We start from the raw sequence: 20,087 nt of genomic DNA, 5'->3' as shown, positions 1-20,087 counted from the left end.
GAGTCCTCCAGTTCACTCTGCACAGATGAGACTCCTCCAGTTCACTCTGCACAGATGAGAGTCCTCCAGTTCACTCTGCACAGATGAGAGTCCTCCAGTTCACTCTGCACAGATGAGAGTCCTCCAGTTCACTCTGCACAGATGAGACTCCTCCAGTTCACTCTGCACAGATGAGACTCCTCCAGTTCACTCTGCACAGATGAGAGTCCTCCAGTTCACTCTGCCACAGATGAGAGTCCTCCAGTTTCACTCTGCACAGATGAGAGTCCTCCAGTTCACTCTGCACAGATGAGAGTCCTCCAGTTCACTCGCACAGATGAGACCCTCCAGTTCACTCTGCACAGATGAGACCCTCCAGTTCACTCTGCACAGTGAGAGTCCTCCAGTTCACTCTGCACAGATGAGATCCTCCAGTTCACTCTGCCACAGATGAGACTCCTCCAGTTCACTCTGCACAGATGAGACCTCCAGTTCACTCTGCACAGATGAGAGTCCTCCAGTTCACTCTGCACAGATGAGAGTCCTCCAGTTCACTCTGCACAGATGAGAGTCCTCCAGTTCACTCTGCACAGATGAGTCCTCCAGTTCACTCTGCACAGATGAGACCCCCAGTTCACTCTGCACAGATGAGACCTCCAGTTCACTCTGCACAGATGAGACCTCCAGTTCACTCTGCACAGATGAGACCCCCAGTTCACTCTGCACATATGAGAGTCCTCCAGTTCACTCTGCACATATGAGAGTCCTCCAGTTCACTCTGCACAGATGAGACCCCCAGTTCACTCTGCACATATGAGAGTCCTCCAGTTCACTCTGCACATATGAGAGTCCTCCAGTTCACTCTGCACAGATGAGAGTCCTCCAGTTCACTCTGCACAGATGAGACCTCCAGTTCACTCTGCACAGATGAGACCTCCAGTTCACTCTGCACAGATGAGACCCCCAGTTCACTCTGCACATATGAGAGTCCTCCAGTTCACTCTGCACATATGAGAGTCCTCCAGTTCACTCTGCACAGATGAGACCCCCAGTTCACTCTGCACAGATGAGACCTCCAGTTCACTCTGCACATATGAGAGTCCTCCAGTTCACTCTGCACAGATGAGACCCCCAGTTCACTCTGCACAGATGAGACCTCCAGTTCACTCTGCACATATGAGAGTCCTCCAGTTCACTCTGCACAGATGAGACTTCCAGTTCACTCTTAGTAGATGAGACCTCCAATTCACTCTGAATAGAGAGCTTCAGTTTTTTAATCTTGATTATGCAAAATGTCTACAGGACCCAAGATTCAGAATGTAGCCTATAGGTGATAGCATATAGGGGAGAATTTTTTTTTTTGTCCACCATAGCTTCACCTTTAATGAAACATGGCGTTTACCTCTCTGTTTTCCATGAAAAGGACACATGACAAAAAAACCGTTAACATTTCCCTCTGAGGAGGAAAAGATAGTTTTGTGGCCTCCAAGTTTTGGGTTGTATGTTTTTTTCAATGAAAACTGTACTTGGTATTTGGTTCGGAAAGTGATTTAACATTTCACAGTTTCATGGGAGACTAAGGAAGCATTGCAATGACATCCTTTGACTAGGGCTGGCCCTATTTCGTCCTGTCAGATGCAAACTAGAGATTTTAGTGCAAAATGCAAATATAAAGCAGACATTTGTTTAAGCAAGCAAGCAATTTGTTCGCGTGTATATCTGATCCTCATTTGAAAGAGATGCAGGCCCCACTCAGCCATTCACATTTGAAAACTATAAACTGCCCCATTGTCCATTAGAATGACCCCCTTGGCAGTCCTGGACTCGGAGCGCCAGCGTCTTCTCTGAGAGGCAACAATGGCTGCATTAAGCGCAGGGTGTGCTGACAGCCTAGCCGCCTTAGGAGCCCAACCGAGAGGCATTGACATGGGAAAGATAATAGATAGATAAAGGTATTCTGTTGCCCCTGCTCTAGGAAAGGGCTTTATTGAACATTAGATGTCTGAGTACGGCAAGCATGATCTCCCTGAAGTGCCCCAAATTACCTGACATTTATTTCAGACCCAGGTTGACGAGACTATTTCAGGCGAACACATTCGGCTTTGGGGGTATTTAATTCAAATGGAATCCCAACCTGAAAATGAAGGGATGAACTCATTCCATTGTTCGATTTCTCCTTTTTTTTTTCTTTTCATCCTTCTCAATAGCCTTCGGATCAAATGTAATTTTCAGAGTTTTATATATCATGAAACACTTTAAAAACTGAGTGAAAATGTGTTGCCAGAATCACATGCCTTTGTTTAGTCTCAGCTTGTAGGGGAAAATTAAGCACTACTGCAAAGCAGTCTGTTTCCCTGAGGGTGCCGTGCCTTGCCGGACAAGAGCCTGCTTTGTGATAAACAAGTTCTTGGGAAAAGAGGAATGAAATGGCTGAGTCCAAGGGCTGGGACACCTGTGGGCAATGAGCTTATATTTTAATCTATTGTACTGTCCCACGTGCTACCCAAGTGGCACGTGAAAGCAATTGTCTAGTTTGCGCAGGTAGGTGCAATTGAATCCGAGGCACGAAGAACGCGTTTTAAGTAAGTTCGAGCACTATAGCGCTTCGTTACCCAAACGTGACATCGTTTATGGTTCCTTCCTGTGCGTTAGGGAAGGAAAGCTGTTTCGAGAGGATAATTCAGAGGTTTGGGAGGAAAGTGGTGTACGTCGTCATCGGCGACGGCGTGGAAGAGGAGCAAGGAGCGAAAAAGGTGAGTGTTCCCCGGAGGCTCGGCTTCTGCCCTGTGGTTTGTCTTAGTCCTCAAAATGCTCGGAGCTGGGTCACTTACACACGTGCTCCGAAACCGTTTTTGGATGCGCTCAGAACCGGGAGCGCTGACAAGGGGCAGTGTGGGAGTCACTGTGAAGTGGGCTTTTGAAGAGGGGTGCACACAAGCTCGGGTCGGGGTGGCTGGGCTGCACAGAACGTAGCCTCTGGTGTGGGAGCCGAGGAGGAGGCTCCGTGTCATTGCTGTCGCCCAGAACACAGCTGGCTCGTGCGGCCTTCATGCCCGCATGCCCCCTGCTGCTCCCGTGGCAGACATCGCCAGGTGATTCCACCCTCGTTACCTGAGCCTGGATGCAACTTAAGAACCTTCCAGACATCACTTCCGAACGGCTCTGCCGGGTGGCCAGAGCTGGCTTGCAAAACCATTTGCTGCCCTAGAGTACAGGCCTATCACGAAGTCGCCACCCTGCCTCTCTTGCGACACGGGGGAAGGGAGTTTAACTTCCAGTTGGTCCATCACGCTTCTTTTTATGCCTCTGCATCCCTTAGGGTGTAATTCCATCATTTCCCTTAGCCAAAGCTTTCTCGTTGATGTATTTCAGGAAGGAGGGGACCGCATTCCTTAGCCTGGCCCTCAGGGTCTTCACAGTCTAGTCACCACCTACCTTGCCATCTCTTTCTCAGCTGCCCCTTGCCCGGCGGTCAGTCTCAATGGTCTGCTCGCCTTCCTTCAGCCACGCCCAGGACTTCTGTCTCTGTTCTGTTTGGAGTGATCTTCCAATGCCCTACTTGCTCCTTACTTTTCTAAATCCAGTTCACGCAGCAGCTTTTGTATTTCCCTTGTTTGTAAGAGTGTCCTACCCCTCACTCACAACTGGGTCGGAGAAGTTGCAAATAGCTTGGACTCTTGAGCCAGGTGGCCTCGGATTGAATTATAGCTCCACCGCTTACCAGCTCCGTGAATTGAACAAGTTACTTAACTCTTCTCTCTTTCCTTAACAATAAGTGGGGCGAAGGGTAGCACCTAGCTCACTGGGCTCTTTGGGGGCTTAGATTTAGAGCAGGTATGTGAGAACATGGCCCTGAGCCTGGTACATGTGAAGTGAGTGGAAGGCATTATTACTTGTGTACGTGCCCGTGTCAGCAGTCAAGTGTGGGCTGCAGAGATGTAGGGACCTTGTTTTGCTTGCTTGCTTGGTTGGTTGGTTGAGACCATCTTCAACATATTTTACAACTCTCTACATTTTGGCACAGTCATATCCTATAAATATTTCTTAAATTGAAGAGCATTAAATGTTTTATGAGATTAACAAATAGAACAGCTTTCCTTTCCCTTCCCCACCTCCTGACTCCGAGAAATCACTGTATATTTCCATAAAGGATTCAGTTCTTCAATTCGGCTCTTCTGGAATATTCCTATATGGAATATACCAGAAATGGCACAAAGTCACTAGAATATAGATGCAGCATTAAGCATGGCATGTGGTCAGCCTTCTTACAGAGTCTAAAGATGACTTAGTTCACCTTCAGTGCCTCTGAATTTCGATGAAAGCAAAGAAGCTGACCCTATCTCTATAAATAATGGATCATTTCACTTATGCCCATAGATATTCAACGTGCCCAGGATTATATGCTCTCCAAGTGTGAGTGGTGCGGGTGGGAACCCACACACTTCAGATCCAGCCAAGCTTGATGCTAAGCAGTACTTGTCATTTAAACACTAGTTCTTATGTTCCAACTTCACCAATGGCCAACCACCACTGTTGTTAGGTACATCTGTTAGCCCTTTGGGCTGTCTTCGTAAAATGAAATCTGTCCCAGACTAAATTTAGAACACCCAAAACACAACCCTGGAGAGAAGAGAGAATGTTTGGTGGGAATCCAGACTCAGTCTTTTTCCTGGGACAGCCTCTGCAATCTCATACCATTCCTAGACAGGACCTCCTGGGGGCTAGAGGGACATGTAATAGATTTGCACCTCTGAGCGGCATAGAATTGAGCAGAATTTCATGCCAGTGGGGCCCAGAGCCAAAGGTGAGAACCTGCTTTCCAGGCTTGTCTTTTCTCTGTCTCTATAATTTACCAAGAAGTTTTCATTGCAGGAGAAGGTTGCCAAAATGTGGCTTTTTAGTTTGCAATAGACAGAAGGATGCTTATGCAAGTGATAATTTGAAATGCAAGGAACACAAGTGAAATACTTTGGGCCCTATGATGGCTTCCATGGGTGAGTCCCTTCCTAAACTTTTCTGAGTAGTATGTTTCTCAGATGCTGGGCGTGGGTAACACAGTGTGCCAAGGAAAGGGATTTTGGTTCGATGTTAGAATAAAAAATAGTAAGAAGACTAAGACTATTTGCTCTTCTTGAAAAACAGTTAAAATTGTTTCCACTGTTCATCTTTGTCATTACTTATATTTGGGACACATGCCTATACCAAAAAGATAGCTTTCCTTTCACTTCTCCACATACTGACTCATAGAAATCCCTGTGTATTTCCCAGCTTCAGCTTTCTGTCTCGATTCCTTGGGATTAGTGTATGTGATAAAAGTCCAGTAGCATCTATTACAAACAGACGCCTTGCACCCTGAAACCTACCAGTGTGGAAACTGACAAAGCTGTGACCAGCAGTGAAAAGATTGTGTATGTGTGAATGTAGAGTGTACAGGTTTTTCAGAAGATACAGATATCATCCAAAATGACAGGCTGACCATTTCTTTCTTATATTGAGTCTAGCCTTTTTAGGTAAATTTTAACTTTTTGCATAGAGAAAAAAAATTTAGTGATTCACAACAGATAATGAGTATCTTTAAAGTGGAGTTCTGCACAGAAATAGAGAATAGTTAGTGTTTAACTTGGAAAATGTTTAATTTGGAGGGAAAGACTAAAATCAATCAATGTCCTATTTAGCAATTATGTTTAAAAATTCAAACTAAAGAAATAAAGAGGTGGTTATCCATGCTATAGATGGATTAATAATCATAATGGTAACTAATAAGAATTACTATCAATTATAAAGCCCTTATGTCCCAGACCCTCTTTTAGGTGCTTTCTATTCATTTTCTCATTAAATTCTCAAAATAATTTGATGAGTAAGGAGTTCTTAGACCCAATTTATAGATGAGAAAAGTAAGGCACAGGAAGGTGAATAACTTGGCCAAGTTCACACAGCTAGAGAAGGACCAAACTAGTATTTGAAGCCCATTATATTCGTGAGATTTAGCACAAAGTTGTTTCAAAGTGTAAACTTTATTTACATATCTTAAATATTATCTGACTTACAGAAAGGAATTTTTGTGCTTATTTTTAAAATTATTACAGTGTGCAATGTTTGTTTCATTCCTTTTCAGAGGTACAGAGAACTATTTAGCACTCTCCCCTAATATTATATGTATGATTAAAATTTTTTAAAAATTATTCCAATACATAATTTAGTTCATGAGCATGTTAGATTATTAATTAAAATTAATAGTGTATCAGTGAAGTTCTACAAAATCAAAAGATTTTGCATTTCTTCTGAATTGATTGTAACCATTTAACTTGTCTCTCTTCCTTTCTTATGCCCTCTTAAAAATCTAATACAACACTCTTTTCCCTGTAAAGATGTCTTTCATCTCCTCAAATAATGTTCTTTTGCTTGAAGTATGTAGTTACTTTTTTTTTAAGTCCAGAAATGAAAACCAGTGAGTAGCAGCCAGTTGCCTATTCTGTCATTGACTATTGAAGTCCTCCTCTCGGTCACCTTTGTTCCATTTGCCTATACAGTGCCCAGGCTTCTGTCAGCAATTTCATCTCATTTTAATTTTATCATTTAAAAAAAAAAAAAAAAACCTTTAGAGAGAAAACGTCAGAAATACCTTTGGTTATTTAAAAGTACAATATTATTCTACAAAGATCTCTTGCAGGCGTTTCTGCGAGCACCTCTTAGTTCTTGCACAGAGCATGTGGGAAGCCATCTATCTGTGGGTCTTTCTTTGACATGTGTCTTATGTTGTCAAATCTGGCATCATTTCTTTTTTACCATAAATTTTTCTGTTTCCCTGAAAATAATTAGACATATGATTTTTTTTAAAGTAATCAAAATTTAAGTAGTACTCTCCTGCACAATGAAAGCAGTTTTTGGTTCTAGGGTAAAAGTGGCCTTGTTTTATAACTCCACACTAAATTCTCTTTACTATTCAGAGAATTACTTAAAAATAAATCTCTTGTGGACAAAACCAGGGGGGAAGTGGCAAGCAACCATTATTCGGCATACTGACAGAGGCTTCATCAAGAAGGTATTCGTTTTAAATGTGCACTATCAAACTTGCTAAAATCCAAGATGAAGCTGAGAACCTAATGTTGATCCTAAGTTTATTCAGGAGAAAGATAAGAGCTGCTTCAGTAAAAATGACACTTTTATTGCCATTTTTATTTTATTTAAATGAGACTCGGATTACTAACACTGAGTACATGAATTTTATTATTCTAAAGCCATTCATTCATTTAATACTTAATGAGCACATACTATATGCCAGGTCTGTTTTCTTTAATGCAGTGACTTTATTTTTTCTTTTATTAAAGTGGAATTGAAATACAATATTACATGAGTTTCAGGTTTATAACATAGTGATTCAACATTTCCATACCTTATGAAGTTGTGATAAATCTAGTATATGTTACTGTATAAAGTTATTATGACACTATTGACTATAGTGCTGTACATTAAAGACATCCACATGATTTATTTATTTTATAACTAGAAGTTTAGACCTCTTATTACCCTTCATTTTCTTCACAATCTCCTCATCCCCATACCTTCTAGAAACTATCAGTTTGTTCTCTGTATCTATGAATTGGTTTCTGTTTTTTTGCTTATTCATTTATTTTGGTTTTTTAAATTTCACATGTAAGTGAAATCATACAGTATTTGTCCTTTGATTTATTTCACTTAACATAATACACTGTAGGTCCATCCATGTGGATGCAACTGGAAAGATTTCTTTCTTTTTTATGGCTGAATAATATTCCTATGCTTGTACGTGTACCACATTTTCTTTAACCATCATCCACTGATGGCTATTATGAATAATGCAGCAGTGAAAACAAGGGTGCAAATATCATTCAAATTCATGTTTTCATCTTGTTTGGATAGCTAACCAGTGGTGGAATTGCTAGGTCATAGGGTAGTTCTTTTTTTTGTTTGTTTTTCAGAAACTTCCTACTGTTTTCCATAGTGGCTACACCAGTTAGCAATCCCGTACACATGGGTTCCCTTTTTTCTACATCCTACCTACACTTGTTATTTGGTTATTTGTTGTCTTTTTGATAACAGCTAATCTGACAGGTGTGAGGTGATACCTCATTTGGTTTTGGTTTGCATTTCCCTGATGCTGAGTGATGTCAACCATCTTGTCACGTGTCTGTTGGCCATTAAACTTGCTAAAGTTTGTCTTATAGGGAAAAGTGTCTGTTCAGGTGCTCTGTGCACTTTTTAATCAGATCGTCTTTTCATTTTGAGTTATATAAGTTCTTTATATTTTGAATATTAAGTCCTTATCAGAACTATCATTTGTAAAAATCTTCTCCCATTTAGTAGGTTGTCATTTTGTTTTGGTAATGGTCTTCACTGTGCTTAAACTTTTTAGTATATTTTCTTTGGGGAGTATAAGGTTTCCTAATACTTAACTCTAAAATCCATTTTGAGTTTATTTTCACATATGGGGTAAGAAAGTGGTCCAGCTGTTGTTGTTTTTTTGTTTGCTTTTGCATGTAGCTGTCCGTTTTTCCCAACATTTATTGAAGAGATGTCTTTTCTTCATTGTATATTCTTGCTTCTTCTTTACAAATTAATTGAGCATACAAGCATGGGTTTATTTCTGGGCTCTGTTCTGTTGATTTGTGTGTCTGTTTTTACACCAGTATCATATTGTTTGGATTATTATAGCTTTGTAGTGTAGTATGATGACTCCAACTTTGTTTTTCTTCAAGATTGTTTTGGCTGTTTGGGGTCTTCTGTGGATCCATATTATTATAGGATTAGTTGCTCTAGTTCTGTGTAAAATGCCATTGGTTTTTTGATAGGGATTGCATTGAATCTATAGATTGATTTGGATAGTATGGACATTTTAAAGATATTGACTCTTCCAATCCATGAACACAATATTTTCTTCCATTTATATGCATCATCTTTTATTTCTTTCATCAATGTCTTATAGTTTTCAGAGTACAACTCTTTCACTTCCTAGGTTAAATTTATTTCTAGGTACTTTTTTGAGGCATTATTAATGGAATTGTTTTCTCAATTTCTTTTTCTGATAACTCTTAATGTATAGAAATATAACATTTCTGTATTCTGTAACTTCACTAAACACATTCATTCTAACAGGTTTTTTTCTTTTTGGAGTTTTTAAGGATTTTCAATATATAGTGTGGTGTCATCAACAAATAATAAGTTTTACTTCTTCTTTCCAATTTGGATGTCTTTTTCTTCTCTGATTGCTAGGGCTAGGACTTCCAATACTCTATTGAATAAAGGTGGCAAAGGTGAGTGTCTTTGTCCTGTTCCTGATCTTAGAGGAAAATCCTTTAGCCTTTCACTGTTGAGTAAAATGTTAGCTGTGGACTTCTCTAAATGGCCTTTATTATGCTGAGGTATGTTCCCTCTGTACCCACCTAGTTGAGAGATTTTATCACAAATGGTTGCTGAATTTTGTCAAGTGCTTTTTTTTTGCATCTATTGAGATGATCATATGATTTTTATTATTCATTTTGTTGATGATTTGTGAATACTGACTCATCCTTATATCCCTGGAATAAAATCCCACTTGATTATTGTGTATGATTCTTTTAACATATTGTTAAATTTAGTTTGCTAATGTTGTGTAGAGAATTTTTGCATTTACGTTCATCAGGATAGTGGCCTGTCATTTTTTGGGTTTTTTTTGTTTTGTTTTGTTTTGGTACCAGGAAAATACTGGCTTCATAGAATGAGTTTGGAAGTCTTCCTTCCTCTTCAGTTTTTGGAGTAGTTTAAGGACAGCTATTACACTTCTTTAAATGTTTGGTAGAATGTTCCCGTGGGCTGTCTGGTCCTGAACTTTTGTTTCTTTGGGATATTCTGATTACTGCCTCATTCCTGTTACTGGTAATAGATTTGTTCAGATTTTCTGTTTCTACATGATTTATCTTTGTAGGTTGTATGTTTCCAGAGTTTATCCATTTCTTTATTGTCATATAACTGTTTTCAGTATTCTTTTATGATCTTTTGTATTTCTGTGGTGTCTGCTGTAACTTCTTTCACTTCTGATTTTATTTGGGCCCTCTCCTTCTTGACAAGTTGGCTAATGGTTTATCATTTCAAAGAACCAACTCTTAGTTTTGTTGATATTTTTTACATCTCTATCTCATTTATTTCCACTCTATCTACTAATTTGGCTTTTGTTTGTTCTATAAGGTTTGTTTGAGGTAGGCCTGTATTACTGTAAACTTCCCTCTTAGAACTGCTCCTGCTGCATCCCACACATGTTCAAATGTTGTTCTCATTTTCGTCTAGAGGTAATTTTCTTATTTTCTCTTTGATTTCTTCATTGAACATTATTTACTAGCATGCTTAGCATCCACATTTGTATTTTTCTGTAATCAATTTCTAGTTTCATACTGTTGTAGTTGAAAGATGCTTGATATGATTTCAATCTTTTAAATTTATTGAGATTTGTTTTGTGGCCTAATGTGATGTACCCTGGAGAATGTTCTATGTACACTCTACTGTTTGGATGCAGTGTTCTGTATACATCTCTTAAGTCCATTTTATCTAATATGTCAGTTAAGGCCATATTTTCTTGGTACCAAAACCAGACAGACATTACAAAAGAAAAAGAAAATTACAGGCCACTATCCCTGTTGATTTTCTGTCTCAATGATTTATCCATTGATGAAAGTGGGTTATTACAGTCCCCTATTATTATTATAATACTGTCAATCTCTCCTTTTATGTCATATCTTCTTGCTGGATTAATCCCTGTACCATTATGTAATGCTTTTTTGTGTCTTGTTACAATCTTTGTTTTAAATTTTGTCTCATCTACCTACCCCAGCTTTCTTTTCATTTCCATGATATATTTTTCCATCCCTTTACTTTTAGTCTGTGTGTGTCTTTCCATCTGAAATAAGTCTCTTGTAGGCAGTATATGTATTGATTTTGTTTTTAAAATACATTTAGCCATCCTATGTCATTTCATTAAAGCATATAGTCCATTTAAGTTTAAGGTAATTATTGATAGGTATGTACTTACTTCCATTTTGTTTTCTGGTTGTTTTTATAGTTCTCTGCTCCTCTTGCGATTTGATGAGTTTCTTTAATGTTATGTTTGAATTCCTTTTTTGTTTTTTGGATATTAAAGGGTTTTAGTTTGTGGTCACCATGAGATTTATATATAACAACCTATGTAAATAACAGTATATTTTAAGTTAATGATCACTTAAGTTGAACGCATTCTATTTTTTTTTTTATTTTTTTATCCTCACCCGAGGACATTTTTCCATTTTTTGTACAGATAGAGTGGGAGGGAGAGAGAGAGAAACTTCGACGTGAAGGGACACATCGAGTGGCTGCCACCCACACGACCAACCAGGGCCGGGGACAAACTGCAACCGAAGTACGTGCCCTTAGCGGGAACCGAACCCGGGTCTCTCCGGACCGCAGGCCGACGCTCTAACCGCTGAGCCAAACTGGCCAGGGCAAGTTGAACGCATTCTAAAAGCACTACATATGTATTCCCCTCCCTCATGTTTTTAATGTCATATTTCATATCTTTGTGTCTGAATATCCCTTATTGGTTGTTGCTATATATGGCTTTACCACTTTTGTCTTTTAACCTTCATACTAACTTTATAAGTGCTTGGTTCACTGCCTTTACCAGTGAATTTTTCTTTCTTTCTTTCTTTGGCCTTTTCCATTTAAAGAAGTCCCTTTAACACTGGTGATGCCAGCTCAGTGGTGATGCACTCCTTTGCTGGGAAGCTCTATCCCTCCTTCAACTCTGAATTATATAACCTTGCCAGGTCTTTTATGTAGGTTTTCTCCATCATCACTTTGAATATGTCATGCCACTCCCTCTGGCCTGCAGAGTTTCTGCTGAAAAATTGCCTCTTAGTCGTATGGCTCTTCCTTGTACAAGGGCCCAGCTGCTTTTAAGATTTTGCTTTAGTTTTATTTCTGTGAGACAGAGATTACGATCATTGGGTACAGTGAATTTTATTCTAAAGCCATTATATTTATCTAATAGTCAGTGAGTATATACTATATGTCAGGTCTTGAACTGGATTTCATTTTGTCCTTAAAAAAAAGTATTTCTGCCCCAGAGATGAAGCAGACATGACATACATTTTATATTGAGTTCTTAGAATAATACATCTCCCAAGATCTCTTTATTTACAATTTGGCAAGTATTTGTACCTCCATATCTCTAGAAAATTTACATAATACATGAAAGCACAGATAAGTTCATTTTTTTATACATGTGGTAACTATACACATTTTCCACATAACAATTCCCTGTCTGTACATGAAACTCTGATGTGGCCATTTAAAAGAGTTAGAGACGCAATGTTCCATTGTGGAGATGTGCTGTAATTGGCAGAACGCTGAAGTGGTTTCTACCATTTACTCTTACAAACAGTTCTTCAGTGAATGAGCTTCATGCAGTTTTCCCATGGGCAAGTGTCTCTATGAGATAAATTCCTAGAAATGCAATACCTGGGCCAAAGGTTGTCTGTGCTTATGTTTTTGAAGCAATGTCCATGCACCCAGGTTGTGTTACTGGTTTTATCTCAGCAGAGATAAATACAAAATACCAGGTGAAGAGGAAAGGTGGCATAAAGGGAATTTGAAAAGTTACATGTATGGGCAAGAGGAGCAGGAAGGATGTGTCATCATTTTCCCATTATTAAGGGAATATTTTTTTCTTTTGGTACGTGCCCCTAGCGGGAACCAAACTGTGGACTCTCTGGTCCGCAGGTCGACGCTCCAACCGCTAAGCCAAAGCGGCCAGGGCATTAAGGGAATATTTTTGTGCTACTTCCTACACACGTCAGTTTCAGGGCCCTAGTTACCTGATGGAATATATCCATTTAGGTAACCCATGTCATCCCAGCTGAATACTAGCCAATGCATTCAGCTTTCCCAAACCAGGTCACCCACTCAGATTTGCTTCAGTGTTCTCTACCTCCAGCCTGTGACATGGATTCTCTTCCCCATGTCTTCTAGTCATTGTCCCTACTCCATTTCCAGCCATGCCTCCAAGCCATCCTTCCCTAAGTGCCGCACTAAATCCTCTCAGCTAGATATTCCAAGTGTTTCTACCTGGAAAACGCTTTATTAGTCTCTATCATGAACACTGCATTCCACCTACCTACAATTTTGCCCACTCTTCAAATGTAATGTAGGTCCAACTTCCCTGCTTACAACTTAGCTCCCCTCTTTCTGAATGTTTCTTGTTGAGATATAGTACTGTATAACTTTAAGGTGCATAGCATAATGACTTGATTCACATCCAAATGATTACCATCCATTACCTCACATCTAAGTTGGTTTTTTTTTTGCTTTGTGATGGGAACCCTTAAATTCCAAATCTACCATAGAGCAGTGTTAACTGTAGTCACCATGTTGGGCATTACAGCCCCAGTACTTATAAAAGGAAATTGGTATCTTTTGATCACCGTCATCCAATTCCCCTTCCCTCTGGTAACCTATAAATGAGATCATACAATTTCGTCCTTCTCTGTCTGACTTATTTCCTTTTAACATAATGTCCTTAAGGTCCCTGTTGTCACAAATGTCACATTCTGGTGGCTGAATAATGTTCTATTATATATGCCTACCACAACTTCCCTATTCATCCATCGATGGACTCAGGTTGTTTCCATGTCACTGTAAATAATGCTGCTAAGAATGTGAGGGTACAGATATCTCTTTAACATATTGCTCTGAGTATATATCCAGAAGTAGACTTGCTAGACCATATGCTAGTTCTATTTTTAACTTTTGGAGGAACCCCCAGTCTGTTTTCCTTCCATAATGGCTGTACCAATTTATATTTCTACCAAAAGGGCACAGGGTTTTTATTCTCCACATCCTTATCAGCATTTGTGAGTTCTTTTCTTTTTGATGATAGTCATTCTAACAGGCGTAAGATGATAGTTAGTAGTGGTTTTGAATACCTTTTCATGTACCTGTTGGCTATATGTATGTCTTCTTTGGAAAAATGTCTATTCTGTTTTTAATTGGATCATTTGTTGTTTTGCTATTGAGTTGTATGAGTTCATTATATATTGATATATATTTGGATATCAACCTTTTAGTAGATATGTTTTTCCCATTCTATAGGTTGTCTTTTCATTTTGTTGATCATTTATTTTGTTGTGCAGAAGCTTTTTGGTAGCAGTAATTTTTTGGATATGACAAGAAGCTATTTCTTATGGTTTCTTATCTTACATTTAAGTCTTTGATCCATTTCAAGTTAATTTTTGTGAGTGGTGCAAGATAGGGGTCTAGTTCATTCTTTTACATGTAAAATGACAATTCCTCAGCACCATTTACTGAAGATACTATCTTTCGAGTATTCTTGACTCCATTGGTCTGTTTCTATGCCAGTATCATGCTGTTTTCATAATCAAGGAGTGTAATGCCTCCCGTTTTGTTCTTTCTCTCAGATTTACTTGGGCCATTTGGGTCTTTTGTAGTTCTGTATAAAGTTTAGGATTTTTTTCTACTTCTGTAAAATGCCATTGGACTCTTGATAGGGATTTAACCTATAGATGAATCCAGGTAGTATCAATAGTAATTCTTCTAATCCATGAACACCTTTCCCTTTATTTGTGTCATCTTTGATTTATCAATATCTTGTAGTTTCAGTATAAAGATCTTTCACTTTCTTAGTTTGACACTGTTGGATAATTTTCTTTATTTCTTCAGATAATTTGTTGTTAGTGCATAGACAGGCTACTGATTTTTATACATTAGTTTTGTATCCCACAACTTGACTGAATTTATTGATTAGATCTAATACCTTCTAATAGCTTTTTGGTAGAGTCTTTAGGATTATCTATATAGTATACAATTATGTCACTAAAAATAGACCATTTTACTTCTTTTCCAACTGCTCTGGCTAGGTCATTTTGATTCTTAATCCCACACTGCCTTACATTATAATAAAACAGTTTTAGCTGATACGTCTGGCCTTCTGGTTCATAGACTTTATTAAAACCTAAAAGCAACCCTGAGTCATTTTCCCTAAACCTTCATTTTTCAGATAAATAAACAAGCTCCAAGGAGACTATATCATAATAGAGTCACATAACTAATGTCAGATTTGAGGGTGCAGTCTCTTCATTCCAGCACCCACTCTCCCCCCTCGCCACCCTATCTTTCTGACTTCATATAAGAAATATTTGTTCCAGGCTAAACACTAGTAAAGAAAAATATTTACCTTATACCCACCCATCCTGAGAAGGTCTTGTAGGTCCATAAGGTCTTCACAGCAGCATGTGCCTAGTTAGGGAAAATATTATTTTGCAATAGTAATTCCAATTATTTGTTAACATGAGTTTGAACCCCCCAAGATTAGTTTTCTTTACCAGTCACTTAACAATAAATGCACATTTTTTTAGAGAGGAGAAACGCCAATTTTTGTGAGAAAGGAACTCCTGATATAGTAGAGATCATTACCCTTCAGGTTATGCAACAATGCTGGTGTTGCTGTCCCTGTGTTGGGAGTGTCCCCAGAGATGGCCTGTTATCTTTTACATACACTTAGGGTTTGCTAGTTACTACTGAGAACCTTTTACACTTTTGCTCAAATGAATGACCCCATCACTACTGCACTGTGATGAGTTGCCTGTAATATATCACAGGCATATTTCATCATTTGAACCCATTTCAGGGTGCTGCTTGACATGTGGTTTTTATTAATACTCTACATAGGAAAACTAGAGCCTTCGGGATTTCAGTGGCAGTAAACAAGGCAATTCAGGGATCTTTATGGATAATCTCACCTTTCATAACGTGTTTTGAGTGTGGTCTAAAAGGAGAACAGTTTAAATGAAATGTGGTCTAGGCTGACATCACCTCCTAACCTGTAAAGATAAGTAAGACACAGAGCCATTGTCCTGGTCCTTTGTTTACTCTGGAATTAAATGCTCAATTTATATGTTAACCACGTACCAAAGAATTAGCTGGATTTTTTTCTCTGCCAGTCATTGCATTCTACATTCTATGCTTCTGAGCACACCAATAGCTTTCAAATTTGTATTGTTGTCTGTGGGGAACAAATCTAACTTCAGATAATTGTCATGCCAAAGAATTTGACCGAACCTGCTCTGAAAAAAAGCATTTCCCTTCTCACAAGTACTTGTATGTATGTATTTATGAAATGTTACCCTAACATTTTCTGGATGGCTCTCTGAAGCACCTTTTGCATCCTGGTACATAAGAGCAATAGAACTACTCTCTAACTCCCTTTCTTCAGTTGTTCATGGGAACCAGCTCTGGGGAGAAGCAGCGAATCTCTGGCCAAGTATACAAAGCAAGTTAATTAGTAACTAAAAAGGAACATTGAAACAGACACCAAGCAGATGGTTAAATGTAAAAGAACACTGTGTATATTTGAATACCTGCAAACTTTTAAAATAATGAGTGAATGATTTTCCTTAAATGGGCTTAAGTGGTAAAATGAACAGGGTGCTGAATGGTACCACAGGCATACCTCGGAAATATTGCGCATTCAGTTCCAGACCACCCGCAATAAAACGAGGTATGCTTGTACTGCATATACACAATATAGAAAAATTTCTATGAAGATTATCTGGGTAGTAGGATTAGAAGTGACTTGATTTTTTTATACAGTTCTACATGTTACAAATGGTTTGCTATATGCATGGATTTCTAGTATAACAAGAGAAAAATAAGAAAAGCTTTCTGCAATTGGGCAAACATTTTAAACCCAATCTATGTGTCCTAGTCACTCAGATTTTTCCACATCCCTTACCAAACAGAACACCAAAGGGAATGTGTGTTTTAAGCTGTGCTGGTGATAATTTATACCGCTGAATAAAAACGCCACAGAGAACAATTAGGAGGCATTACAGCATATGGGCTTCAGATACAGACCTGGTACAAATCTCAGGTTTACTCCTTACTAGCTGTTATTCACATCTCTCTGCTCCTTCTCTAAGCCTCAGTTCTTCCATCAGTAAAACAAGGATCTCTGAGGTTATAGAGAGGCTCAAATGAGAGAGTCCATATGCTAGCACAGTGCCTGACACCATACTCAATAAATCATACCTGTCATTAAACAGGGCTCACGAGGCCCTGCATCATTTAGCCAATCATGTCACTAATCATATGTTTCACACACAGCCAGTGAATCCTGCTAGTGAATTTCTCCTCAATCCCCCCAATACAAACAGCCATTAAAGGGCCCTTCTTCATGGTTGTCCTTTCATACCTCGCTCAGCTGTTTCCTCCTCACATCAGGTGTTTTTCAGTTCCCAGGCAAAGGGACATGGCCCTTTCTATCATAACACATAGGTGAACACTCATCATTATTGTACATTTTTGCTACTCAACCACAGGGTGGACCAGGGACATCTTCTACACCATGCTTGCAAATGCAAAATAGTACAGTCTTTTTTTCCTAGTCTAAGGTTGTCAAGTAGATCATCCTAAAAATTTGGTTCTGCACTCTTCTGTTATCGAAGGGTAAAGATATAGAGTCCACAAAGGTCTGCATTTGATAATAGTCTATGGTATATGCTTTTAGCAGATTACTGGAACAAAGACATTGTTAACAAGTAATTATGTGGTTGACACCGAAACAGTTTCCACTGTTACGTACCAAGAGTCCTCCCCCAACGCCTCAGGTTCGCTGTGTGCTTCCATACCAAATTCTATTAGTCTGAATTTTTAAACAATTCTGCAGAACCATGATTGCAAATTATAACCAGGCCTTCACATGGTTTTTTGTGCAAAAAAAAAAAAAAAGTTGGGTTTTGTTTTTACTAAATAGAATTTTGTCTCTTATTTAAGAAAAAGATTTAGCTGATTTATAAGCTTACTATAGTGCCTTTGAGCAGTGAAAGTTTATTATAATCATGCATTCATCCTAAACAGATAAAGTAACCTGCTTTTCTTGTCTCTGGTTAATTCAGGTGTTTTATAAACATCCCCATCATTTCAACTTGATTTTTAGATTGATTAAACAATTATAAAAATACCTTAGATGTTCATTTTAAATGTCCCCATGTGGTAAAGCCATTTTAAGGTCAATGCAAAGAATGCCATGAATAAACTTAAGTTTTGAAAAATGTAAACTATTACCCACTAAGGAAAACTGCATAGACCTTCGGCCTTAAAAATCCACTGGATACATATTTCCAAAGACAACTGTTTTTGACAATGTTTTATTTAAGACTGGAATTGACGTTCAAGTCATAGTGTAGATTATTCAAGAAACCTCCCCACGTTTTCAAGTGCAGTCCGGTGCTCTTAGGGCAGGATCAAGTTTGGAGTTTTGTTTTAAACGAGTGTGATGTTAAGCTCTTAGCTGGCCGTGCTCAGAGTGCTGAGCACCGGGGTGGATGGCAAAGGCCAGGTGCAGGGCTGGTGCTGGGAGCCGCGTCTGTCCTCACGTGCATCTCCTTTCCCCAGCATGCCATGCCCTTCTGGAGGATCTCCAGTCACTCGGACCTCATGGCCCTGCACCACGCCTTGGAACTGGAGTACCTGTAACCACCGTCGAGCACTTTGAAACCGCACGACTGCCCTGCGACCAGGACCGAATCGAGCAGGCCTGAGTCCGTCCGCGCCAGACAAGCAAACTTACCGATTTCACCGTGGGGACGCCCCGCTGCTGTCAGTCGGTCTTCACCTCTGCCCTTGGGGTCCATGAAGGACCACGTCTCTTTCTTCAGAACAGCTGTTGACTCCAGTACTGTGAATCCCAAGAAAATAAGCCATGAGAATGTTCTAGCACAGTGTAATGTGTCTTTGCCACATTAACTACACGGTTCAAACCTGTGAAGAAAAGACCTGCAGACAGACGCCTGAGATTTTAGCATCTTCGATGTGACGTGAACAGCTTCTCCAGTAGAGCGAACTTGATTGCACAAGAGACAAATGTTTCCGGAATACCAGTGGGGGAATTTTCTTGTAAAGAAGGTTTACTTTTTGGTGTCTCATACCCAGGGTAATCTGCACATCTCTACTTATTTATGAACAGACTTTTTTAAAAACACTTTCACTGAGGTATAATCCAAGTACCATTCAGTTCACTCGAACAGACTTCTGGGGCATCAAATAACTGAAGAGACAATAGCGTAAGAAATAAGCGATTATAGGCCTCGGCCTCATGACACAGCAAGTACTTTGAATTTTAGCACATTGCAAAGTAGTTTAAAGTATGTCTAATTTAAACGTATAATATGTACATCACTGAGACAATCATGTACAGAAAGAATTTTTGGTGTAAATTTGTAATAATGGATGATTCTTTTACATAATGTTTAGAAAATGCTATTGAGAGGTAGCGATGCCTTGATAGAGTTATGAGGCAACATGTGCACAGACTCGTGTGCAGTGCCTTACCGAAGTATACTGGGTATAAATATGTAGATAAGGGTTTCTTTGTCTGTCTGTTTAGATAATGTTGTCAAGACCAAAAGCATGGATGTCAATAGGATTTTATCCCTTCCCCCCCCCCCCCCAGTCAGTTCTTTTCTGTGTGCTGTTAGGAAGGCCTTGGTAAAATAATACAGCCGTGTTTTAAATCATTTGAATAAGAAGCCCTCTTAGAATACATTAGTGTTGGAAAAAAATGATTATTCAAATGCTTCTTCTTCCCACAGAAATAATGTAGAAGATATATTTTATTAATAAAACGGTGCATGAATTGGAGACTCGCAAAGCGTTCATGCGCTCAGAGTAGCGTGGCTGTGTTTCGTCTAGATCAAGGAAGACATCGTCAGACATCAGCAAATGAGCAAAACTTAGCATCTCTCTCTACATTCAGATTTCCTCTGTTTTCTTCCACACTCTTCCTCCACCCTCCCAGGAAAGATGCTACTCTTTACCTATGTTATATAGTACACCACAAATTGGGACATAAAAACAGTTTCTCCAAAAGTGATTACTTTGGGCCCGAGTTTCTCTTATCGACAAAGCCTTCCATTGTCATGAAATTACTTTTTTGGATGAATTTTCTTTAGTATTATATTGGGGGGAAAAACACCAGCTTTGACCCAAAGTAGCTAAAAAGCTACCCTATCTCTTTCTGGGGTTTCATGTTGCTGCTAGAATTAGTCAGTTGA

At 39.1% G+C, this 20,087-nt stretch overlaps 1 protein-coding gene across 2 annotated transcripts in view; it reads left to right on the top strand.

Moving 5' to 3' along the window:
* The window catches only part of EYA1 (EYA transcriptional coactivator and phosphatase 1), a 301,589-nt gene extending 282,700 nt beyond the window's left edge, over window positions 1-18,889 (top strand). The window contains exons 17-18 of one of the 2 annotated variants that reach the window (XM_036264087.1): window positions 2,632-2,732; window positions 18,430-18,889. In XM_036264087.1, coding sequence (XP_036119980.1) covers window positions 2,632-2,732; window positions 18,430-18,510 — 182 coding nt within the window. In that variant the 3' untranslated portion in view covers window positions 18,511-18,889. The remainder of the gene's footprint in view (window positions 1-2,631; window positions 2,733-18,429) is intronic. The other variant, XM_036264086.1, reaches the window with a different exon arrangement.
* Window positions 18,890-20,087: the final 1,198 nt, after the last annotated feature.

Source organism: Molossus molossus, unplaced genomic scaffold (assembly GCF_014108415.1).
Source record: "Molossus molossus isolate mMolMol1 unplaced genomic scaffold, mMolMol1.p scaffold_m16_p_16, whole genome shotgun sequence".
Classification (NCBI taxonomy): Eukaryota; Metazoa; Chordata; class Mammalia; order Chiroptera; family Molossidae; genus Molossus; species Molossus molossus.
Note: the sequence above shows the minus strand (reverse complement) of the source record. Positions and strands in the feature narration are given on the sequence as shown.